This window comes from Cheilinus undulatus, linkage group 22 (assembly GCF_018320785.1).
Source record: "Cheilinus undulatus linkage group 22, ASM1832078v1, whole genome shotgun sequence".
NCBI classification, from domain to species: Eukaryota; Metazoa; Chordata; class Actinopteri; order Labriformes; family Labridae; genus Cheilinus; species Cheilinus undulatus.
This window is the reverse complement of record NC_054886.1, coordinates 21,875,162-21,895,560: the sequence shown is the minus strand read 5'-3', so window position 1 is coordinate 21,895,560 and position 20,399 is coordinate 21,875,162. Positions and strand designations below refer to the sequence as shown.

The following is a 20,399-nucleotide window of genomic DNA, read 5'->3' as shown; positions in this document are numbered from 1 at the left end:
AACACCAATACAACATTAGGACTCTGAGAGAGTGGTGCTTTATCAATAATGAACAGAATGGAGAGGATGGAAAGGTGGAGAGCGGCGCCAACGTCCTGCATGCCAGAGATGACCTCACTCCCTCCAAACCAGTGTCTTTTCAACCAGCTCATGTCGCAGCTGGTGGATTGATGCTAACAGCCCCCTCCTCTCCTCTTATCCTGAATATGTTTGGCCTATGAGGTTCCTAATGGAACTCCCCCGCAGTGACTAGAAAGGCTGTGTTTGCCCATGCACGCACAACGACTCACAGCGCAGGGTCGTCTGCATACATTCAGACAATTAAGGCAGCCACTAATGTTGAGGTTTTCTTGCATAATGCCTGCCATTTTCTCATGTTAATATGAAGAACCTCTTCTCTCTCAAGCCCCTGTTTAACTGTGTAGATACAGCAACACGTTTAATCGCTCCCTTGCATGCATGTACATCCATTTATTTGATAACCTGGAGGACACTTGCATCATGATGGGGTTTTTTTTCGATGCTAATTTCATTAGGCAGTGAGAACATTATCATTATGAAAAAGACATGATGCACCCAGTGTTAAAGCCAAACTGTCAGGGTGAAAACACAACACCATTTCTTCTGTACTTGCTAATAACTTATAACTGACTGCCCTTTTTATGAAAGAAAGCAGGTACTGGGGTTTTTAAGAAGTTGCCTGGGTGTATTTTCTCTATGCAAAAAAATGTAAATTAGGCAAATAAGACAGTGTTTACCAGTGTCTCAGAGCATGTTTAGTTTTAGGTGGGTGTTGCTTCTTTCTGTTGTTTTTGCTCTTTACCTCTAAAACAGTCAATATCCTGCTTTGCAATTTGGACTTGGCTATTGTTGCTCATGCTGCTTCTGCAGTGTATTCCAAGGAAACCACTACGGCTGAAACTGTAAACATATCACTTTGTTGGATGATTGCAAATGTAGAAAAACAAATATTATCACCTAGTGTATCTAGCCATGCAAACTGAGTTTCTTCAGAGGTAACAAAACCTACCCAGCATGGTAATCAGCTAGCCTAAATGTTGTTTTGCAGATTTAAATGGCTTTTGACTAAGCCAGGCCAGGTCTTTTCACTTAATTCTTGTATTTCTGCTTAGCAAAGCTAACCAACTACAATTAACAGCTTCAAAATTTCTTTAGAGATCCAAACGTAGTATCTTGTTTTTTATCCAACACTCTGTTTGAGAGCTTGGCAATGGTCCGCCTTTTTTTTGATAGGACAGCTGAAGAGGGACAGGACATATGATGCAAAGGGGTAACTGGCTAAATGGTTAAATTCATACATCAAATTAGCAGGCACAAGGTATGAGCCAGTTAAACTAATAACCCACCATTTTTTATAAGCATGGGCCTACAATTCTGGTCTTTTTAAAACTGTAAGTGAAACATCCTGCCACTAGTAGCCGCTATAGCTTCAGTTAATGGCTGCTACCTTCCTGTTAAGAGTTTTCGCCAGCACTTCACTGGCCACACGACAGGCTTAGAGGTTAGCATGCCATAAGAAAAGTGCAGTATGACAGTGTTTTTTAACTAGAAAATGGAAATTAAGGTTGTTTTCACACCTGATAGTCCAGGGGTCTTGGTTCAGTTCTGGGCTCAAACTGCAACAACATTGCACTTTCCTGAGGTTTGGTTCACTTTCATGCTGCATTCATCAAAATGAACTAAACTGTCTGGATAACAAAGCTGTTTTATGTTACTGGATAACAAAGCTGTTTGATGCTAGTCAATTCAAACAAAGAGTGGTATAGAAGAAAAGGAGAAGTAGAAGAGGACGAAACCGGAAATCCATCTTCTTCTGCCCGTCTTTTTTTTTTTTTTTTTACCTCGTAAACAATGAAACAACACTGAATTTATACTGTCTTGGAATTTCTGCTTTTGGGCATTATGAGCAGACAGCTAAGCAGTGAGTTGTCCAGCATGTCCTTCTTATGAGACGAATGAATCAGTACCATGAGTGTGAAATGACAACATGTTGCATTGGTTACACAGATGCCGAGCGAGGTACAGACATGTATTTATTGTATTAAATGACAAATATATCCGTAAATCATTACATTTTATTCCACTTCCTGCCTTTGGTCCACAAGTTGGTCCGCTTTGCATTCACACCTCAAACAACCTGAACCAGCATTCATTTGGAAGCGAACTGAGACCCCCATTTTTAAGCAGACCAGAGTTCACCCTAAATGGTATGTAGGCTGTCAACAGTTATACTCACGTATAACTACAGGAGAGGCCACATACCCAAGCACAATATTCATCTGCTAAGAGGAGCGAAAGCTAGCAGAGCTTGCTGCTAATGTTATCTAAGCTCAACATAGTATAGTAGGCCCACAGCCACCCTGTAATAAATTTAACTGTTTTCCAAATATTTTCTCCTTTTGAGATCAGTCATTAAGAACCAATTTAAATGGGCATTTCCATAATTCTGGTCTCTTTTTCCTAACTTCTTCTCGTAGTTTATTCCAGAACCTGTTTGTTATAGTGTTGATTCACTATTGACCCCTCTTTATCCCACTCTTCCAAAATTATACCCTTGATTTTAAAGAACACAATCAACATGGCCTTGAGCTTAAACTTGCTTTGTTGTGCTTTTTTCATCCTTGGTGACGTTGGTGTTTTCCAAAGCACTGACAGCAGTAAAAAGGAGAGATGTACCGTGTGTTCTCGTAGTGTGGTAAACTCCAGATTAAAGCCAGGTGCTCTTGAAGAATGACGTGTATAGTCGAAAAAAGGGACAAGCCAACAGGGCAATCTTCAGGCACACTCGCTCGAGTCAAGGATTTGGGTAAAAAACCTTTATTGTTTCGGGGTATATCTAATTAAAAAAAAAAAAAAAATCACTAGGACAAACCGACCAGTTTTGACCACACAGGGTCTTTATCAGGGCGCGAACAAAACACTGACACAGGTGAAGTTCATTTAAAAGCATCATGTGATCTGAAGGCTGAATCCACACCAGCTTGAAGGTACAATGCTAAAAGAATTCTCAGAATGAATATATAACCCTTTATAATAGTGAGAAAAAAGGATAAAGACCATATCAATGAAAAATTATAGGACTGACAGCAGTTTTGTCTCTGTATTTAAAAAAAAAAAAAAAAAAAAGAATGTCAATTCCCTTGTTGGCTGTGGTATGGGAGATTAGGGGTTCGAATCCCAGTCAGAGCTAGAGTGTCCAGTGTGGGCCCGTGGGCAAGGTCCTTAACACCAGGAACACCTGTCTCAGGTGTAAGTCGCTTTGGACAAAAGCATCTGCCAAAATGACATTGTAACACTGTTGAAGCATTGTTCCAAAATGTCTCCGTGAAATGGCTTGCATTTTTCCTTTTGACCAGGATCCAGAAGTGTTGGTGCAACTCCAGCACACACTTTTGTAATGTTCAAATTTTCATGCAAAATTTGCCAAAGTGTCTCTTTATCAATGGAGACCATTTCTGCTATCATTCTTATATTCAGTTGTCAATCTTTTCTAACAATTTGTTCAATCTGTTAAATGTTTTTTTAAGACTAGGTGTGACTGTAAACTACATGGTTTTATCCTCAAAAGCCCAGTCTTATTATTTAATTGCAATACTTCATACACTAATCTTGACACCTGTTGCAACTGTTTCCACACCTCTGGCTATGAATGACGCTGACTTGACCAGTTTATTCTCTGACCTGGAACAAGTGTTTTACATTGAAGCTTTGCAAGATGAATCTGTCTGATGACAGACATGGAATCTGGCCAATCTATCTGCTTTGCAAGGCTACAAAATATCAACATGAAGCCAGAAATGTAATTTTATCTTCTGCAGCTGATGGATTTAGGCTTGTATCAGTAGTTGAAAGCCTTGTGTGTTAAATCAGTTTGAAACAGATAAAACACTGCTCGTTCATTCATGAAGAAAGCTCTGCTCTTATCCTCCTTACAGTACTGACAATTTCTCACTTTCTCTGGTGGCCTGGATCGACATATAGAGAATTCCCCCCTCTGGGGAAATTTAGACACTCCAACAGCTGTTGCAAACGTATTAATCCCTCCCTTAGCAACAGTGCTAATTGAGAGTGACTGCAGATGGAGCAAGGTTTGATCGCATCGCTCTACTGACTCAAAGTGTTCACTGTGAGACTCGGAGCAGACAGAGTAGCAGCCGAGTCAAACAAAGGTCTCCCCGCAGGGACTTCTACAAGCCTACAGTTGTAACACAACAGACAGATCCTGTGTTGACATTTCTTTGCGGTTTTTCTTGAAGGGTAGTTAAAATTCATCTTGACAGCTCAAACTATAGACATACTGCTCTTGTATGGAGAAGTGTAAGAGTCAGTGCTGTGGCATGGGGTTTTGTTCTTGCTCTTTTTTTCTGCAAGGCATTTTCATTAACTCATCTGCAGCATTTCCCCCCCACCTCCAATTAATCAACCCATGATGCATCAGTGATTTGGACGTCAGGGTAGCAGCACTCTGTCAATAAATCCTAGATGGATGGGTCCCTTGCTCCATGCACAGGCTGAATCACTCACAGGGCCTGCGTCAAATCCACTAGTCTGCCCTGGCACCGCACTTCTTTGTTAATTAGCTGTGAACTGCTCCAGAGGGGAAGACTGAATTATTCAGGGAGAGCATAACTAGAATACAAATATAGAAAATGCTCCTCACTTATCTACCATGTTTACGTCCTCACACTACAATATTGTGCCTGCTCAGAGTAATTATCAACACAAACACACATTATTTAATTTTTTCTTCTTATTCTGGGTCACAGATTTGGCTGAGCATCACTTGGCACTTCATGGACTTCTTTGCTACCAAGATTTCTCAGCAGGCTCTCAGATGTAAATACAAATTAGCCTGAAAGTGTATGGTCCTCTGAAGACTACAAAGAGCCATTTATGTGCTGCATCCTGCGTTTGTGTACAGTACACCCTCATCCAAACACAGAAGAACCAAATTAGTGGCATCCTATACTGTAGTCCTGATTCCACTGCCATTGTTTTGCATGCTGTTTGCATGATCTGTGACTAGACAATCATTATCTGCAAGTTCCACTGATTTGATTACTATTTGAATGATACGGTCATGATCTCGGGACAAAGAAACAGTTTTCATCTCTTAGTCTATAAGCTGCATGCAGAAAGATAAGTGTAATTCTATGTTAAACTTACTTATGCGTCAGTGTTGAGGTTGGTAACCAAGAGATGGCAAGGGAGTTTGCTCACCTGTGGACTTGGTGAAGGCTTATGATCTTGTCCCTGGGGGTTCATGTGGAGGGTTGCAGGTCCCTGTACGATCAAAGTGAGAGCTGTGTCCACATCCTCGACACAAAGTCGGACATATTCAAGACATCCCACAGCAAGGCTGAGCAGGGCCGTCACTTGTGACCAATTCTCTTTGTGATTTTTATGAACAGGATCTCAAAAGCGCAGCCAAGGGAGGGAGGGTTTCAGGTTAAGACACCACAAAATTATATCTCCGCTTTTGATGATGATGTGGTGCTTTTGGCTTCCTCGGTTGGGGCTTTGCCGAATATGAAGCAATCCAGATAGGGCAAGCACCTCTATGTTCTCTACTAGGAAAAAGCGGAATGCTCCCTCCGAATGGGGATTGAGTCTCTGTTTGAAGTGAAGGAGTTCAAGTAACTTTGGGTCTTGTTCACTGGTCAGGGTAAAATATATTGTGAGACTCATACATAGATTATGGGTAGTCTGCAGCATTGCAGCTGTTGTGCCAGACTGTTTTGGTAAAACAGGAACTGAGCCAAAAGGCAAAGCTTTCAATTTACTATTCAGCTTATAGTCAAGCCCCCACCTATGGTCCTAAACTTTGGGTAATGACTAAAAGAATGTGATAGAAGCTGCTGAAATGCGTTTTCTCTGGATGGTGTCTGGAAAAAAGAGCTAGGAGTAGAGCAACTGCCTCTTTGCATCAAAAGAAGTCAGTTAAGGCAGTTCGGGCATCTTCTGGGCACCTCCTTTTGGAGGTCTTTCAGGCATATCCTACCTTAGCATACACCAAGAACTTGCTGAGGATTATACTGTATATCCTCTGTGCCCTGGGAATGCCTCTGGAGGAAGTGAATAAATGATGCTGGCGAGAGAGATGTCTGAGTCAACTTGTTTAACCTGCTGCCACCATGACCTGGCCCTAGGTGAGTGGAAGAGAATAGATGGACACAATCAATCATTATCACAAAATGGGAATTAGCATTTAAAGTAAATGTTTGAATTCAACTTATTTTCAAACAATGCTTTCTTACAAAATACGGGCACTTTTTATCTATTGGATAAATACCTGGATGTAAAAATAAACTTGACGTCGTCAGTTAAACAGAAACTTAAATTCAGAATAAGTGATTAGTCTGACAGTAAGAAAACCTTTTAGAAAGCAGTCAAAATTGAAAATCATTTCTTCTAATGTTAGACGTGCTATTAACATCCACTTCTCTCTTCTAAATGTGTTTACACTTTGGTCGATGTTAACCCTGCAAAGCAGATTGCTTGGCACAAGTTGATTCCATATCGGTCATCTGGCAGATCCATCTTGCAAAGCTCAAATTGGAAACAACTGTGCCAGGTCTGACAATGGACTGGACCATCCAGCGTCATTTGATGAAAATGAGGCATTCACTGCGGGTGGGGTTTAGTTACTGGGAGTCATTAGCAATGGTGCCAGCAGGACAGCAGTTAGCACAGATGTAGCTATTGTATAGCGACAGTTCTATCAGAACTGGACCAAATTTCTTTATTAAATAAATAGAAAAGAACCACACTGAAAGCTTTCCTTGGCAGAAAAGATGTCTTTTTCTTTCCTACCAACCCGCTTTGGCGTGAATTTGTGTTAGTTATGGCTAGGGTTTAGTTGTATTACAAGCCAGTAGCAATGACTGCCTCTGGTGAAGCGGTTAGCTTGGATGTAGCTTCAGCAGCAGTTTTTATCAGATCTGGATGGCATTAAATTATTGACAGAGGAGCCAAGAACCACACTGGGAGCATTTCTTGCCAGGGAGGATGTTTTTGTTTTTTTCCCGACCAGCTTCAGTATGAGTTTTATCCACCTACAAGCTCCACTGTGGCTCATGTCTGCATTGCTGTTAGACAAGAGGGCCTGTCTTGCAATCTCTGTTCAGTTAACTCCAAATGGGCTCTTAGGGGGTTGATGCAAGATTTCTGTGCAAGCCAGTCAAGTTCTTTCACATCAAACTTATCAAACCATGTCTTTACAGTCCTTGATTTGTGCATTGAGGCACAGTTATGTTGGAACAGAAAAGGGCTTTCCTAAACAGTTGCAACAAAGTTGGAAGCATAGCATTGTCCAAAATGTTTTAAGTCGAGTTTCTTGACCAATATACTTCCTAACCCAGTTCCTCCCACCAGTTGCGTTGGATGCTGGTTTATATCTGGATAGTAGAGCAAGGGTTGCTGGCCAGTCTACGGCTACAACCCCTGCTGGTGGTGTGTGAATGCGTTGCAGTTTTAGCATAACCTTTAGCTGGCATCAAGGGCTAGCATTTCAAAATATCAATAAGTAATTTAACAGACTAGAGATTCTGAGTCTGGATCAAGAAGCTGCGGCTACTTCTTTTAAATGGTCTCAGCTAACAAGTTAGGATATTATGTTTGCATTGCAACTGTGAGCACACAGAAAAAAAATCTATTAGTTTGAATCTCTAGTGTTGTCATTATCCCTGCTAAACTACCTGCCTAGCTGTAGATTCTTTGACTTGTTCGAAAACCTTTCAATAATACATATTTGGTTTTAAAGAATCTCTAAAGTTCTAACTTTAGAGTTGATAGTTTAACAAAAGTGTGAAGTGTTTCTTTGCCTGCTGAGCCGACCTCCTCTTCTGTCCCCAAGCCAAAAAATAAGTTGGAAAAGTGTTTTTTTTCACTGCACCGCCCTTAAGTGATGGGTTCAGTGTTACCCTTAGCAATCTGCCAGGCATCAAACACTCTCATCCTGAGACCACTATGTCAAAATACAGCCAACATGCTGGCACTGAGAGCTGAGACGAGCCAGCCTGTGGCTTGACCATTTCAGCTGCTGAAAACAGACTTTTGTGCTCCTTATCGCTCACTAGATTTGCTTGAGATGTGTTCTCCCTCTGACATGATCACACCTGCTGTTTAGTCTGAAGCACCGCTGCTCGGATTGCAGCAGTGAAACCAAATTTGTCTGGAACGCCTGAGGCTCCTGCAGTTTCAGACATCTGTAAAAATGATTTAGCCTCCACGATTAGTAAATAAATACCCCTTCCCTGTCCACAAATTACCTCTGAAAATACCACACTGAGCTTAAGCACAGCATCCAACTATTATTTTTCAATGTTCAAGCTGTGACGGCAATTAACCCGTCCTTTCTACCTGTTGGGCCTGTTAGGAACCTCCACTGTTTAGTAATGGATTCATGGCAGCCAATAAGTAATTTGCAGAACCCCGAACAGTGTAGTATTGTAATTGAGTCATGAGTGGCTGTGTTGCTTGGAAACTGCACACAGAGCTTGGTGGGTTATATGGAGGATAGCCTAATCAACCAGAGATGTATTTTATATACTTAAATGTGTCAGACTGGAATTTTTGCAGTTGAAAGAGACTGTATCCTTTTAGCTGATACTGGATTTAAATTGTATACTAACACAATATCATATCATAGATCACATGCACTCACCGACCACTTTAATAGGTACACCTTGCTAGTACTGGGTTGGACCCTCTTTTGTCTTTTGGACCACTCTCTTTAAACCCTAGAGATAGTTGTGTGTGAAAATCGCAGTAGATCAGCAGTTTTTGAAATACTCAGACCAGCCCATCTGGCACCAAAGTCACTGAAATCCTCTTTCTTCTCCAATCTGATGCGCGGCTTGAACTTCATCAAGTCATCTTGACCACGTCTACATGCCTAAATATACTGACTTGCTGCAATGTGATTGGATGATTAGCTACTTGTTAGGGGTGTCACACTGTCCTGGCAACTGTACAACCATAGCAAACAACAGCAATAGCCTGATAAAAGTGTCCTGTCCAGTTTAGGAACATTTTGTTTCCCAGTAAAATACAACAGTGGACAAAGACAACAACAGTAGCACTTGCGTTATTCAGCAGTTGTGTCGCTGACAGGAAGTTGTCCAGCAGACCAAACAAAGCATTTTAAAAAGCTCTACTCACACAAGAACGTCACTGTAATGGGGAGGAACAACAAAGTCTCACCAGCTGGATATGAATTTCCTATTATTTAAGATCGTTTTATTATAAAACTGGTGCTCTGGCTCTGTGAATCAAATTAATTCTACCTTCAACCGTCAGCCTCGGAGGAGGGGGAGAGGGGACTCCATCATGTCTGCAGCTGCGTCATTGGTAAAGTTATCCTTAGATTTCACACGGTTCTTACCTCTTTATCCGCAAAGATGGGCTGTGAAAAGTTCTCCCAAACTTTGTAGTAGGTCCCATTGGGTAAAAAAGTAATCCAGTGCTGAAGTCCGTGTTGAAATCGGCAGGATAGACACTAATTAGCATACTGACCAAGCAAACGCACAGTTGCATGATGATGCATTCAAGTTAACTGGGAAATTTTAGCATTTAAAGAATAGGTATAAATATGTCAATATATAAATTGAAATAACTTAGTAATTCAAAAATGTATTTATCAATATTTTTAATCATTGGAGAACTTTTGGAAGGAGGTTGCTGCATTATTAATAATTTAAATGTAATTTATTCAGCCTATTTTTTAAAATACAATTGATTTTTTTTTTATATTTTATTTATTAGCTTTGATTACCATATCAAAAACATACCAACCATGACTTCAAAATCGAGCTACGCACTGAACTGAAATTTTTCTGTACCGTTACACCCCTACTACTTGTATTAACAAGTAATTGAACAGGTATACCTAATAAAATGGCCAGTCAGTGTATCATAGGCCCTCATTAGAGCTTTAGGTTAAAATACAGTCCAAGCTGCTAATATTTTTATTTGATTTTAAATGCACACTATAGGACATCTGAGCCTAATCTCACATCTAAAGTTAAGTTAAGAGACTTTTTTCTCACCCTGATCAGAAGTTCAACTATGGTTAAAAAAAAAAAAAAAAAAAAAAAAAAATCCTTTCCAGTCTATTTGCATGTGCAGTCTAAATATCAAGCCGAGGGTCTTGAATCACTCTCTAAATGATATGTTTGGACTGAAAGGGGAAGATTGTCTGATTTCATAATTACCCTGATCATACCCCTGTCTGTCCCTCAGCCTGCTATTAGCAAATAGGGTAGACTCCGCAGCAGCTCTGCTGTCAAAGGGAAAACTGCTCTGTGTTCATCAGCAGGCAGGGTTACAGTGCACCTCTCCTAATGCTTGTTATAGCTCTTGTGAAGTCTAAGCAGATGCAGCAAGAAAGCTCAATTAATATTGTGGGCGTTTCTCACATCTGACATGAAAAAAATGAATATTAAAGACACAGCATGCAGGCAGGTATCAGCTTACAGAGAGACAAATCTTGGAGAGCGCTAAGCGGACAGTCAGACCTGCTTTTATGTGTTATTATTGTTTACTGTAAGGAGGATATAGGTGGGAAAATAAGCTGACAGGGAGGATGGGATTCAGGGGCTTGTACTCTCAACCTTCGTGTGTCCCTTTGTACTATTGAAGAACGATTTCATCTTCATCTCAACACCACTGTATGAGTTTTCAAGCCTCAGGCATGAGTTGTGGCAATCCTTTGTATTTTTACGGCGTTCCAAAAAATATGGTCTTAAATCATAACCCATAATGCACTTTGTACATATTGACATTTGTGGCACTAGCGTCCATTTTCAACCAATCTACTTCCGTAATTTGTTTTTTGTTCCTAGAGCCATTAGAACATAAAACATGCATGCAGTATATGCTGTGTATTTTTCATAGTATTTTTGTGAAAGTTGTCATTTTGACTATTTTCCACCAGATGGGGCCATTTTTCCTGTTGTCGTCTCTGGGGGAAAACATTGAGTTTTTAGAACAATGTCTTTTGTTTTTCCCACTAAAACACCTGGATTTGCCGCGGCAGAACCTTGCCAATAAAGGGTTACAAATTTTCAAATTAATACATTTGTATTTTTCATGACAAGAAGAGATGTTGCTTGAAAAAATAACTCAAAAAAGTTAAACAAAAACTGAATTTATGATCATTTTATTGGCTAATAAATGAAATGAGGCACGTCGGGTATTTCTTTACATTCTGAATTGCATAAAAAGTAACAATGCATGAAAAATCAATGTTGCTGAAAATCATTGGCAAACACCTGGCTCTGATAACCAGAAAAAATACTTTGCATGCAGTATATTGAAATAACTTACATTTTCATTTTTCCCAACTATGACACCAGGGTTTTTTCATGACAGAAGCTGGCCAATAAGAAGTTTTTAAACCTATGAAATTAAAATTCTTACTATTAGGGAAGGGGTTGGTTAAAAAATTAACAAAAAAAGTTTGAATATTGATGGATAATATTTGTATAATCTAGGGAAATGAGCCATCTTGGTCCAAAAGGACACAAACAGGTGTAAAATTAAAGAAAATAACAGCAAGATTAGTCAAAAATACATGCATACTTAAACAAAAAGAATGCAGTTTCACAGCAAAGATGAAGTATTTCTCCTCTCAATTCTAAACGGCTCCTTTTCAGTAGATATTTCATGATTTGGATGAGGTATTTAACTTGTCCCGTCATGCTCTCTTGTTGCAGAATATGTACAACTCAAGCGAGGACAATGGCGACGCCAGCGTGTATGAAATGATGTGCACTGCAGGTGAGTGAAAGGACTGATGGGAAGTGGAAGTGGGACAAAAAGAAGCCGGTAATGGAATTGTTTTTATTTTCCACCCACATCATTATGCCAGGGTTGCCATTCATTTCCAACCACTGAATATTTTCCCCCCTTCGCTGATGTGTGCACCATGTGGCGTTCGTTTCCGATAGCAGAAATGATAGAACAGCATGAAGAACATCATGACTTATGTGAAGTAGTGCAGTAAACATTTTGTGCATTAGGGACTCCCTCCATGGCAGATGTGCAGAAAGAGCAAGAAGAGGAGAAGGAAAAGGAGGAGGATGATGTCTACGCACTACTGGGGGTGAATGATGAATATGACACCATACTGAACTCAACAAAAGCTGTTGTTATCACCAATCGCCCACCAGCACCCACTCCTCGGCCTGAGAGCACCCAGGTGAAGGAAGACAGAACCCCATACATTGCTAAAGGTAACACTCTCTTTGTTGCACCCTCAGAATAACAGATTTGATGGAGCTCACTGGGAGTAAAAACACTGAGTTATGCACAGTATGTGAAGGGGAGTTGGGGAGATCATGTGGGAGGGAGGAAGTGCCTGGAATGTGCATTGCCATTGTGGAGTGGAGTGCTGCTGAATAGAGCAGGAGAGGCTTTTTTTCATCTTTGCAATGCAGTTTGTTTTGATCCCATAAACCACAAGAACACGGCTGCTCCGTGCTGCAAAACAAACAAAGGCGAGGGGAGAGAGAGAGGGAGAGAAAAGAGCCATTTGCTTGCATCAAGAGCCCACAGCCCCTAACTGTTCAATTTCAGCAGCGTGAATATTTCATGAAGATGAAACATCCAAAAGTGACTGGTATTATTAAGGCTTATAAATCATTAAAAAAGGGCTGTGACTTCTCTTTTCCACAGCTAATGCAAACATGCATCCACAATATAGCTATTAGCACTTATACTATTATACTTGCACTTTCAAAACACACATTGTGATTAAAATCAATGCAACAGGCTTCCTCTCTCCTCTTACAATGCAGCTAAGGAAAACTCCATCAACAGGACTAACAATGAAAAAAAGAGAAATTGAGTGCACCACTGAACTCTCCGCAGCTCTCCCAACCAGAGAGGGAACTACCGTGCTACCATCTGCAACCAATCTTGGCCAAAACCGAGGCCAAGTCAGCCAGAATAAGTCATTACACATGTTTTCCATCGTCCTTGTCCCCAGAGCGCACGAGAAAAAGAAGCAGAGGGATTTTGAGGTTTCCATCTATTGAGACAGTGCAGCTTCAAACCACACAAGGATCACTTTTCTTTTCTTTTTTTCTTGTTGCTCCTTGCTCCCACTGCCGCAGTGAGAGATGTGAGAGGAGCGATGAGGCTTGCTGGAGGATTAGGAGAGGAGCCAGTTATTGGAGACCACTGCACAAAGTGGAAATAATGAGGAGTTTTCTTTTGTTAGCGGCCACGTCTCGAGCTTGATGAGACTGAAAATGTTGCTGAATGAAATCCAATCCAGCAGAGTGGAATTACCAGGCATGGAGAGAAAATGTACACACTCCAAAGTAATAGCTACAGTCATGTGACACATCTGCAGCAGTACTCCACTCACTATTTCACTCTGAAGAAAGCCTGACTTGTGTTATGAGCAAAGAACAGAAGAGCAAGATTTTGATTGAACATGAAGTGGAAAAGAGAGATGCTGACATGAAGGAGGAAGAAGTTGGAAGCGGGATTATCTTGCAGGGTGTGGATGCTGAATTCTAATCCAGAGTTGGTCACATAGCTGCAAATCCACCGCCTCCGACAGCTACACAGTGTAGCCTTTCATTCTGACAGCTTACATCCAAAATAAAAGCATCATTCAGTGTGGCTAATTAAATCCACAGCTGTGTCTGTGTGAGTCTTTTTCTCAGAAAAATATTCACTAGAATAACACAACTTGACATTTCCCAGATATTACCATTCAATTACATAAGTCTGTCATGCAATATTAATGGGATGTTATTTTGTTTACATTTTAACAGTCAGTTTATTCTTTCTAAGTTTGGGGTGTGGCACCATCTTGTGGAACAACTGTTCAATTACAGCTGTTTGATCCTCTTAAAGGAGCTCTGGCATCAATTTAGCCTGCAAAAAGATGCACAGTTTTTGTAAAACAATGTCATATTTAGGAAATTACATATAAAATAGTTATCATAAATGTTAATATTAGTACTGTGTTTACAGTGTTCCAGAAGAAGACACAACAGGCTGAAGCTGATCTGTATTCACTTCCTACCAAACAAGGTGAGTGTTTACATGACTTTTAAATAGATAAACTGGATTAGGGTTAGAGTTATTCAGAATCTGTGTAAATAACAGAGTTCCTTTATTAGACTAGTGAAACATGACATTTTTGAAAAAACTAAAAACTAAAAACAAAAAAACAAAATCTCCAAGAAATATCCCAGTCTTATCCATGTAATGTAACTAGTAGGCCACCAAGGCACCCTTCTTTTTTTTAGATTTGATGGTTTTCACTTTATAAATACAGTACACAGTGCTATTTCAAGTGTAAGTTGAAGCCCTGGGTAAAACAGGGCATCTTCCTTCATTATTATGCTCTAGAATCCCTGAAACCAACATAAAATTGCAAAATGTAAATGAAGCTTGCTGGTATTTCATGCAGGTGGTCATAAGCCAAGCCGCAATCAGCTGACGGCCAGCTGATTCTAATTATCGTCTCCCAGCTCCCACAGCCAATCACGGCTCTTTCTCTTGACACAGTGGTGTATTAAGAAAGTGATATACTGCTCCACCTCAACCTCCTCCACCCCAGCCTCCTCCTTTATAGCATAAAGCTTTTTAGACCCTCATATTCAGATTTGTGCTACTTTGGATTAATTGGGTTTTAACTCATTTTATTGTTTTCAGTACATATAGTCATAAATGTATCCATCTATATGGAGGTTTCTAGCCATGTGCTCCCTGGAAAGTCAAAGCATGCTGCTTGACTACCCCAGGCAGCAGCTTTTAAGCAGAGCCTTCTCTGCCAAGTAAAACCGTAAATCCATTTTGTAATAAAATGGTTAAATGTATGACGAGAGTGTTATTGACTGAAACATTTTTATTTCCAAAGTTCGCATTACTGTTTTTTTCAAAATGAAAAAGAGAAAAAGCTTCAAGTATAGTCAAAAATATGTTGTATTTATCAAGAAAATGTATAGTTTTCTAAGGGGGTTAAATCAATGTCAGTGTCGTTTGAGCATTTACAAACTGAACCCTGATACATACACTCCACTCCAAAAGAACTGGAACAATGGGCCCAATTCCTTTATTTTTGCTGTAGACTGAAAACATTTGGGTTTGACATTAAATGAGACAAAAGATCAACATTTCAGCTTTTATTTCCAGAAATTTACATCTGGATCTGACACACACTTAGGAGACAGCTTTATTTGTAACTGAACACCAACTTTTTAGGTGAGCAAAAGTATTGGAACAGAGAGACTTAAAACAGATTAAAGTGAATAAGACTTAATATTCAGTTGACAATCCTCTGCTTGCGATAACTGCATCAAGTCTGTAACCCATTGACATCACCAAACTTCAACATTCTTCTCCAGTGATGCTTTTCCAGGCTTTCACTGCAGCCTCTTTCAGTTGTTGTTTGTATTGGGGGGTCACTCCCTTCAGTCTCCTCTTTAGCAGGTAAAATTCATGCTTTATAAGGTTCATGTCTGGAGACTGACTTGACAAGTGTAAAACCTTCCACTTCCTGCCCCTGATGAACTCCGTTGTTGTTTTAGCAGTGTGTTTTGGGTCATTACCTTGCTGCATGATGAAACATCTCCCAATCAGTTTGGTTGCATCTTTCTTGAAACTGGCAGACAAAATGTTCCTGTAGGCTTCTATGTTCATTTTGCTGCTGCCATCATGTGTTACATCATCAATGAAGATTATTGAGTCCCTCCCAGAGGAAGCTATGTGTTTCCACTGTATTACCCAGATGGGCTTGTATGTTTGAGATCATGAGCAGATCCTTTCCTTCTCCAAGCTTTATCCTTTCCATTACTTTGGTAAAGGTTCATCATTGTCTCATCAGTCCATAATACTTTGTCCCAGAATTTTGGAGGCTCATCTCTGTACTTTTTGGCAAATTCCAGCTTGACCTTCCTGTTCTTCTTGCTAATGAGTGGTTTACATCTTCTGGTGTAGCCTCTGAACTTTTGTTCATGAAGTCTTCTAGGAATAGTAGATGGTGATACCTTCACTCCTGCCCTCTGGAGGATGTTGCTGATGTCACTAACAGTTGTTTTAGGGTCTTTCTTTACAGCTCTCACAATGTTTCTGTGATCAGCAGCTGATGGTTTCCTTGGTCTACCCATTCGACATCTATTACTTAGTACACCAGTGGGCTCTTTCTTCTCTGGGACATTCTAAATGGTTGTACTGGCTATGGCCAATGCTTGTGCAGTGGCTCTGATTGATTTCCCAACTTCTCTCAGGTTCATAATTGCTTGTTTTTCACTCATAGACAGCTCTCTAGTTTTCATGTTGGTTACAACTCTAACTATAAATGCAGTCTGCACAGGCAAAACCCAAATCTGAAACTGAGTGTAGACATTCAGCACTATTTATTGTGTGAATGATCAATGTCATTGGACACACCTGGGCAACAAAACACACCTGTCAGTCACATGTTCCAAAACATTTTCACATGAAAAATGGGTGGCAGTCTTCTAAGTGTGTATCAGATCCAGATGTAAACACCTGGAAATAAAAGCTGAAATGTTGATCTATTGTCTCATATTCATCTGTTGATGTCAAACCCAAATGTTTTCAGTCTACATGAAAAATAAAGGAATTGGGCCCACTGTTCCAATACTTTTGGAGGGGACTGTACTTCAAAATCAGCCACCTCAATCATCTGAGTATTTTCTCATGTTCACAGCAGCCATATTCCAAAAGATTTTCTATATAGAGAGACAAAGTTTGGATCTCACTTTAAATTTTTTCGTAAGTGATTCATGCCATGTTCTCACACTGCTCAATTGTTCACACCTGTGTGAAAAAGTTGATGAATGCCAGTTGCTTGTAAGCTTGAAGTGCATGAACATTTCTCCTTCACATAAACGCCCCTTTCATGACCACATAAGGGCATGAAACTGCAAGGCAGTGTACCAACACAGAAGGCTTGCAGGAGTGAGAGGAGAAAAGCAATATATCAGGAACACCCAAACTAAAATGAACGGCAAAAACATGTCCGGAAGCATGTAAGACTGATTGGTGAATGAGACCCATTATGATCAATGGAAAGTAAAGATAATCATACTGATTTTGTCTTTCAACTGTCGACTGTCTGTGGGTGTGATTTGTTAGACAGCGCTCAAACATTTTTTGTCAGAAGTTGAAAAAACAGGAGGCCCCACCTCATAACTTATTCAACATAGAGAATCTTTGAGTCTTTGTGCCAGATACCACATCACACCTTCAGAGGTCTTATGATTATGTTGGCTAATGTCATGGCTGATTGCTTTATGCATGTAAGCTTTAATCCCACACTTTGCCCTAAATGCATGTACAAAAACACAGTTCCAGTCATAAGTTTTAGAGTAAAAATTATCAAAAGACTGATGCAGCAGGAAGCTCCCATTTATATTGGCATTCCCTCCAGAAGCGTGCATTTATTCTTCCTCCTTCACAGCATTACCATTGTCACTGTGAGATCTGCAGATTGTAATAGCTTTACTCATAACAGCAGGACTTTTATTGTGCCAGATATGTTCCTGACTTCTCCCTAACGATTACCTGTTTAAACAACCAACTAGGATGTATCCGTTTATGGGAATTTTAATGGAGGGTTTTGTTCAATTAATTAAAACCGAACTAATCGCCATGGGAGGATAGCAGCAGTAATGGGTACACTGACAGTAAAAGAGAAATAAAAAGAGCAGGTGAGACATTTGAACACATTTGGGTGCCAAGAAAATGAGAAAAATAAATGTGTGAAACAGAAAAAGAGACACTACGTTGATCCAGTACAGAAACACAAAGCCAATTTTTTTCTTTTTGACTGTGTTAAAGGACAAAAGTGACAAATAAGCTCAATCAGTAAGTAGCACATAGCTGGAACTGGGTCTAAAGTATCATACTTGATCCAATGTATGGTATCCAATGTATTGTATCATATCTAATGTATCATATCATATCCTATTGTGCCCAGCCCGTCTTGATCTTTCTTATTCAACAAAGTAGTTACCTTTGTTTTTTGCCATCACAGGTGCAGCCTTTCCTTACATGTGGTGAGCATATGTTTTATTGAGTTGTTTTCCACTGCAGCTCGCAGTCGAGAAGGAAGCGTCTCCTCCACCTATGACACCTTCGTGCCGAACCAGAGGAACGCGCTTCAGCAGCTCATTGAGCTCCAGCAGAGGGTGAAGGCGGGTTCACTCTCTGTGGACGGGAATCTGGAGCGCTCCAGCGACCTGCAGCGGGGCCAGAAGGGGGTGGATAATATGAAGCAGGTAGGACTGCTGCACACTGTGATCACAATCACTCTGAAAGCATCTGTTGAGGATGCTCTGCCAACTCAATAAACATTTTAATCCCATAACATTTTAAAAAGACACCATCTTTGCAGACAGAAAAATACATCTGTTTAAAGCTTCTTTAAACCATCCAAAAGTCATCAGTGATTGGTCAATTGATTGGGCTATTTTTTCCTCTGGTGTCTGTCAAAGTTGATCAAAACAGAAAAGTCTTGGTAGCAACCATTTTCCTTACATTCCAGCTCCATTAAAATTCAACATTTCAACTGAACTCCAGGGGAAGTACAGTGCCTAGGATTTTTTTTGTATCCATCCCGACTTCTACTTTTCAATATCATTTTCTCTGAGTTGCTTGGAGTGTTCTTTTGTCTCCATGGTGTAATGGTAGCCAGAAATACTGATGAGCCAGTGACTGGACTTTCCAGACACAGGTGTCTTTATACTACAATCACTTGAGACACATTCACTGAACTCAGGGGATCCTCATAACGCTAATTGTGAGACTACTAGAAGCAGCTTCCTGGACCTCTGTTGAATTAGGTCAGTCACTTTAAAGGGGGTGAATATTTATGCAGTCACTTATTTTACATCCCATATTTTTTGTTCTATTTGAAATTACTTTATAGGAATCTGTTTTAACTTGGGCACTAAAGAGGTTTTATACTTTTTTGGTCAAAAAAGACAAATTATATTGACCATGATTGGTTTATAAAATCAATTAAAGGGTAAAACATCCAAGGGGGTGAACACTTTTTGCAGGCACATTAAATCTTAAAAGATGTCCACTTAAGTTTTTATTTTCAGGGATGTTTTTATTTTTAGAGAGTCAGATTTTTAAAACTTGGTTGAAGGTGATGGTTGCTCTTATTTCTACCAAATTTTGAGTCATATATTAACATATCGCTACACACTGATGTTTACAGGGAGGGGTCTGCTGAAAATGTCTCCATCTCCTCAAGGGGGGCTGGCTGAAAAAGTTTGGAAACTGATGTTCTAAAGTATTTTTAAGATTTACAAAAAGAGTTGAAACTCAACAAACTGATCTCATTGGACACTTTTAAGAGAAAGTTGAAAGACTTGGAGGCAGACACATCTGGCTGCAGATGCTTTGATTAATTCACAATTACAGCTGATTCAGGTAAAAAGTTGCTGCTTAAGTTGTTGTGCATGTGCGTTTGCTGCATATGGACTACATATCTTGTATTATGTTGTTTGTGTATGACTGTTTTTGTCTGTCTGGAATTCTGTTCACTGCTGCTGTCTTGGCCAGGACACTCTTGAAGAGATTTTTAATCTATATAAATAAAGGTTTAAAAAAAGTATCATCAAATTTATATTGTGATGGCTGAGGACACCTACTGAATAAAATGAGCATTAGAGGGGCTCGCAAACAAACATTTGCCAGACCATAGAAATAAAGGTTAAGAAAAATGAACAAAAACTGTGCTGCTGCAATGACAAAAGACTCATATGAATATTTATTTAGACTGAAGCCCTGAGCTTCCAGCTGTCTTGAGATCCTTTTTTTCATAAAGCATATTTTAAAACATCACAGTAGGTGAAACACAGATGTAAGTCATAAAAATGATGATTTGAATTCCATGTAGCTGCTTCACTGTTAATGTTATTAGTAACACCTGTGCTTTTTAGCTGACTCGTCAAAATTGCAGCTGGGTAGTGCTTTTAAGAGGATGTTAAAAAGTGGTATAAATTAATGTTGAGGAAACAGTGTAACGTCACAGTTTGAACCCAAAAGCACAACACAAAAATCTCTGCTTTTGGAAGACAGTACTGCTCAAAGACAAGACAGTCTGGGAATGGCAGACCAGGGTGGTGGTTTCTATTTTTAAAAAGGGGGACCAAGGGTGTGCTCCAGTTATCAAGGTGTCACACTACTCAGCCTCCCAGGGAAAGTCTACTCTAGGCTGCTGGAAAGGAGACTCCTGCCGATTGTTGAACCTCAGATACAGGAGGAACAATGCAGATTCCACCCTGGTCTTGGGACAGTGGACCTATTCTTTACTCTCACAGAGCTTCTTGAGAGAGCATGGGTGTTTGCTTATCCAGTCTACATGTGTTTAG

At 40.0% G+C, this 20,399-nt stretch overlaps 1 protein-coding gene across 1 annotated transcript in view; it reads left to right on the top strand.

Moving 5' to 3' along the window:
• Positions 1-20,399, top strand: part of LOC121504871 (B-cell scaffold protein with ankyrin repeats-like) — a 33,575-nt gene that overhangs the window by 10,912 nt on the left and 2,264 nt on the right. Inside the window, exons 8-11 of the mRNA XM_041779951.1 lie at positions 11,739-11,802; positions 12,045-12,257; positions 14,014-14,073; positions 18,109-18,293. Coding sequence (XP_041635885.1) covers positions 11,739-11,802; positions 12,045-12,257; positions 14,014-14,073; positions 18,109-18,293 — 522 coding nt within the window. The remainder of the gene's footprint in view (positions 1-11,738; positions 11,803-12,044; positions 12,258-14,013; positions 14,074-18,108; positions 18,294-20,399) is intronic.